This window comes from Temnothorax americanus, unplaced genomic scaffold, assembly GCF_048541705.1.
Source record: "Temnothorax americanus isolate GAGA-0224 unplaced genomic scaffold, ASM4854170v1 Scaffold48, whole genome shotgun sequence".
In the NCBI taxonomy this organism is placed as follows: domain Eukaryota; kingdom Metazoa; phylum Arthropoda; class Insecta; order Hymenoptera; family Formicidae; genus Temnothorax; species Temnothorax americanus.
This window is the reverse complement of record NW_027509635.1, coordinates 1,296,850-1,302,282: the sequence shown is the minus strand read 5'-3', so window position 1 is coordinate 1,302,282 and position 5,433 is coordinate 1,296,850. Positions and strand designations below refer to the sequence as shown.

At 38.9% G+C, this 5,433-nt stretch overlaps 1 protein-coding gene across 1 annotated transcript; it reads right to left on the bottom strand.

The window, feature by feature from the left end:
- Window positions 1-907: 907 nt before the first annotated feature.
- Dx (deltex E3 ubiquitin ligase) lies at window positions 908-5,433 on the bottom strand. The gene is made up of 6 exons (XM_077417232.1): window positions 4,768-5,433; window positions 3,897-4,089; window positions 3,560-3,826; window positions 3,194-3,485; window positions 2,525-2,843; window positions 908-2,178 (listed from the first exon to the last, which is right to left on the bottom strand). Exons 1-6 carry the CDS (start codon window positions 4,935-4,937, stop codon window positions 1,827-1,829), a joined length of 1,593 nt encoding a protein of 530 aa, XP_077273358.1. The 5' UTR covers window positions 4,938-5,433; the 3' UTR covers window positions 908-1,826.

Here is a 5,433-nt window from a genome sequence, read left to right as displayed (position 1 = left end):
ACGAAAGTAACGCTCGCGTAAACGTAGTATGTGTCATTATTACTATCTGGATATAAACTATCTAAAGGTGCTTTCCAGCAAGGAACACAGGCGACACTGTGTGGCACAGTTACTACGTTTACGCGAGCGTTACTTCTGTACTAACTTATGATAATTCGTTCGCGTAAAGGGGATTTTCCTTCGCGTAAACGGGATTTTGTAGTAACTTACGATAATTTACTCCGCGTAAACGAGTGATATATCGTAAGTTACTACAGAAGTAACGCTCGCGTAAACGTAGTAAGTGTCAGACACATACTACGTTTACGCGAGCGTTACTTCTGTAGTAACTTACGATAATTCCTTCGCGTAAACGAAATTTTCCTTCGCGTAAACGGGATTTTGTAGTAACTTACGATAATTTACTCCGCGTAAACGAGTGATATATCGTAAGTTACTACAGAAGTAACGCTCGCGTAAACGTAGTAACAGTGGGACACTGTTACTATGTTACTACAGAAGTAAAGCTCGCGTAAACGTAGTATGTGTCATCTTGCTGGAAAACAATGTAAAGCTATCCTGATTATTTCTTGTCCAGTAGTCATGGCGCAGGATACAATATTTTTTCGGGATTGCCTTTCATCCGCCATGTTTTATTATTTATTTGCCGTTCGGAAACTACTTACACCCGGGGTGCACCCTGCCCTCACCACTTACTCACCCGAGTCTACCTTCAGAGTAGAGTTTCCGAACGCAGCCCTATGATACTCTATTTGTGTGCAAAACTTCAACCCGGTATCTAAAAAATTGTAGAAGTAGATGCGTGTAAAGCTTCTTCTATGAGAAAGCAAAAAAGAAGGATCGTTGATTAAAGTTGATGGAAATGATGGAAAACCTCTACATGAAGATTGATTTTTATACGACAAAATAATATATAAGATAATTTTATTTCTTTAAATTGTCCTTAAGCACTAATTGAAAATTATGCTCTTTAGACATGATTATTTAGAAATATGTTTTATATCTGAGATTACAAATATAATTCGCACTATAACTAGTATACATAGTACTAATTTTGAAAATAGAATCTGGAATGTGTGATAACAATAATTTGTATCTTATTTTTTCAAGAATAATTATGTTACACTTCCAATTAACGTAACTTAAGTAGTAAAAAAAGTATTATTTCATATCCGCTATTATATAATTGCATTTTTCTAGTTATTACACAAAAGGCATAATGAAATTTTAGTATTTCTTGGGAAGTTTCTCATAAAAGATATATATTTTTTTTTCTATATAAAAAATGTATAAAACTAAGATCTATATATAAAATAAATGTAATACTGTCGTTCAATTTCTTCCATTTTTAGTTGTAATAAAATACTCTTCAGTGTATATATAAAAATCAAAGACTCAGTTTTTTCTAGAATATATCTATCAGTTCCTTGCCTAGCACGGAATAAAAAACGTTTTAAAATATACATTTCCAATTTCTTCGTGCTAGTTTTTATCTCTAAGGTGTAAGTTTATATTAACACTTTGCCGATACAGATTTAATAAACTGACACAAATAAAAATAAAAATTAAAAATAACTTTTATATTTTGAACCATTCATAAATTTTCAAAAAAATTGACAAAGTGTTAATAAGTGTTAATTCGTACACTATGTAAAAACGAATCAACCTACAAAGTAAGAAAACTGACTGCGCTCGATAGCAAGAAATATTCTGAAGCTTTATGAATATTTCAAGCAGCCAACCTTTCCCTTCTCTCGACATTAACATGGGTAAACTCATTTTTATATGAATTTTTTTGCACCTTATCTGTATATTAGTAATCGTAATCAATGCAACTGTTGATATATCGGTGACGATTGTCCGTCGGTCACACCTTGCGCTGCCAATTCTGCGAGCGTTCTTTCGAGGTAACTATGGTCGGGATAACCATGACCGGACGTGGACGGTCCGAGCTCGGTCTTGTGATGAATCTCGTTCCACGTGACAACATCCTCGCGACCGGTAGTGACTGATCGGCCGATTGTGAAGATTAGCCTGCGCTCAAACGCGATTTGCAACAGCCTTAATACACGGCGGCCGAGATTATTGTCCGGCAGGTAGCACACCCGGGGGAAGCCCACAGCATAATACGCCTGGCCCGGATTCGGATGTTCGTTACCTTGAATTCCAGATGGGATACTGAAAAAAAATTGATCAATATACCGACGCAGGTTTGCGATTATTTCTCCCGCGAGTATATTTGTACAGAGAAATAAATATTAATCTATATCTTATGCATTTCAAATCAGATTCATTTAAAATTAAGTTAGTTTATTCCGAATAAAATCTATTCAAAATTGTCTTAAAACTGTCAATATACAGAAACCTTTCTAAGGAATAATTACGACGTGAGATTTATATAAGTGGATTTTCTATAGAAATTAAAAATAAAAGATTTGGGGAAGTACTTCACAACTTGTGGATTTTTTCAACTTGGTTTACAAATTTGTGCGATAAATATAGGTTCTCTCTTTTCTATACTTACTCATAAGTTATTTGTATGGTATTGGTGTTCGGGAAGCCCGGTAATGCTCGCGGTATCCGCGTCCAGTTCATCATACCCGGCGGCTGATTGCCTCTCTTCTCGCCGTAGATCATACGGCAAACTGGACACTGTATGTACATAGGTGGCTGCTGGCAGCTAAGCATCGCGTTTAAACACGCCAAGTGCAGTCTGTGTCTGCAACGCGTCAGTTCGACTGTCAGTGGCTCCGGAGCGCCCAGGCACACCGGACATGAATCGGAACCGTCGCTTTCCACTACCTTCACATACTGGGATATCACGTCTGATGTGGCGTCCATTCCTACACAGGATTAATTAATATTAGATATATTTATTTATCTAATATCCACTCCGAACACACACACACACGCACACACACACACACACACACACACACACACACACACACACACACACACACACACACACACACTATGACGTTTGAGAAAAATACCAACTCATTTAAATATAAGTATACAAATGCGTGCAAATATTAAGGTAAGTGTAATTTCGATTGATGAATACATGACTATATATATATATATATATATATATAAAAGTTATTGCTTTATCATATTTAAAAAAAAATGTAAATTTATAGATGATTGAATAACTAAAACGAGTAAATAAATAATTTTTGTAAGCGCGCACCGAGAATGGAGTCCTTGAACGCGTCGTCGCTTCCCATGCTACTGTCCAGCAAATCTACCGGATTCTCGTGACTCAAATACGTGGACACGGTGTCCACGCTTGGCCTGCGACCGCTTTTGATGCTGCTGGAATCGACGTCCAGCACCGTATCCCAGGTCTTCCTCTTCTGACCGGACTCCACGTTCGTCGCCGCAGGATTGTTCTCGATGCCATGTTTGCTGCTGAATATGTTGAAGTTACTGAGAATAACGCGCGCGATGTTGGTCGGTCCGTTCGTCTCTCCGTTTTTACCCTAAAAAGGAAACGCAACTCGCGAGTGAGATCTCCACAAGAATTGATGCCACGTTGAAGAAAGGCGGAACTCACTTTCTTATTGTTTTTCTTTGTACTTCCGTTAGACTTCTTATGCGTAACCTTGACGGTAGAATTCTTGACCGTAACCGATGCGGATCTCCGCCCGGAAGTGACTTGCAATTCCTCCAGCGCGACTTTGACCAACGGATAGGGCGCCTGTTGTATGCGTCTTATCGGCCTTACGTAGCCTGTGCAGCATCTAACTTGCGTTAGATTGCAGAAGTTGATGATGTAAGGGAAACCCAAGTAAGTCTTGGAAATGTCGATGGTTTTGTCACCCTGGGAAACAATATTTCATTAGAAGATTCAAGCACAAAAATTATTTACCTTACACTATTCGTTTGCTTACTCTCGCCCATGCTTCCTCTATGAGACATTGCACTTCCATGTCGTAAGTATGCCAATCGTCCGAGTCACCTGTCCATTCCCATTTAGCACCTTTACCAGCCGGCGAACCCGGCAGATAAAACTTTCTCCTCACATTGTGTGTCTCGTCGCCATCGTCGCTGCATTGTGTTTTTCTCTTCAAGTTGATGTAATACCTATTTTCAAACCAATTGATGTATATTATTATTATTTTCAAGTTCAAGAATTACAGGTATATATATATATATCAGATATATATATATATATATATATATATATATAAATATATATAATTTCTTATCTATTTTTTAAATAAATTTTTATCAATAATTCAAATTACGAGAACTATACATGAGGCAGAAATAGGCAATTAAATCATGCACTTTATATATATATCTTTATTCGATAATAATTGAAAAAACATCAACACATATATTTATAAAAATAATTATATATATATAATACAATACAAAATAAAATATACAAATATTATATATATATATATATATATATATATATATAATAAAAATGCTTGCGTTCTCTTATTTATCTCTAAAAATAAACTAAAATAAAAAATACTTGACGTCAAAGCAATCACTGAGCAATCAATTAATAAATAAATGATGAATCTTCGATAAATAATCAACTGTAGCTAATAATTAAAATTATATGTTCGCCATATACACATCTGCCCATTCCATTTTCAACTTTTCTCCTCTCTTTTTTCTGTTTTTTTTTTCTTCTTTTCCCTGCAAAACGCAAACATACACCTGCCTCACTTTTTATCGCGGGGCAAGTGCAGTTAAGGCGAATAGTCCACAATCGTATTTCGAACACGTGTCGCTCGGACGGACCTGTCGAGGGTAGGATCCGCATCGTTGAGGAACACCCGCGTGAGCTTTTTATAATGGGCCCGTTCGAGATGCTGCGATACGGCCGGACTATAGGGCCTCCACCGTCCGTGACGATTCTCCCATTCCCACACGACCACCGCGTGTCCGTGCTCCTGCCCCTGGACGCTCATCCTCCTTCCTGGCGCCGCTTGCCCCTCGAACGCTCACTTGCGCTCACTCTCTCCCCCGTTTCCTCCCTGTGGAATTTCACACGCACGCGCGACACACACTCACAGCGCAGCAGCAGCGTGGGAACATTTTCGAGATTTCCCACGGTCACCGTGATCCGTATCTCGTCGTCGCAAATCGAACGAACGAACGGCAAATCGGTCCAACTTCTCACCCTTCCTTGCGCGGATACTCGATGTTTTCTCCGATCCCGCGATCGTGAAAATACATCGTCCGTTGTCGGAAATTTGGGACTCCTCTTCCGTGAGAAAGAGAGAGGGGAGGGGAAGAGAAACACACACGCATCAACACGCACCTGATGCAGAGTGAGTGGAGTGAGGACTGAAGACTGAAGACTGAAGGTTCAGAAGGTTGGTATAAGTACGCAAGAGCGAGAGATGATAGTCGTCGTGGATGGTGGACGCTGGTGGACGCGCGGCAGGCGGCAGGCGGCTGAGG

What these genes read in the sequence shown, in the direction of transcription:
- Dx (XM_077417232.1), bottom strand. Translation starts at nt 4,937, where the DNA reads ATGAGCGTCCAGGGGCAGGAGCACGGACACGCGGTGGTCGTGTGGGAA. An exon ending in GTTCAAGGACTCCATTCTCG is followed by an intron (nt 2,844 to 3,193) that starts GTGCGCGCTTAC and finishes AATCCTGTGTAG; the next exon opens with GAATGGACGCCACATCAGAC. An exon ending in ACCATACAAATAACTTATGA is followed by an intron (nt 2,179 to 2,524) that starts GTAAGTATAGAA and finishes ATTTTTTTTCAG; the next exon opens with TATCCCATCTGGAATTCAAG.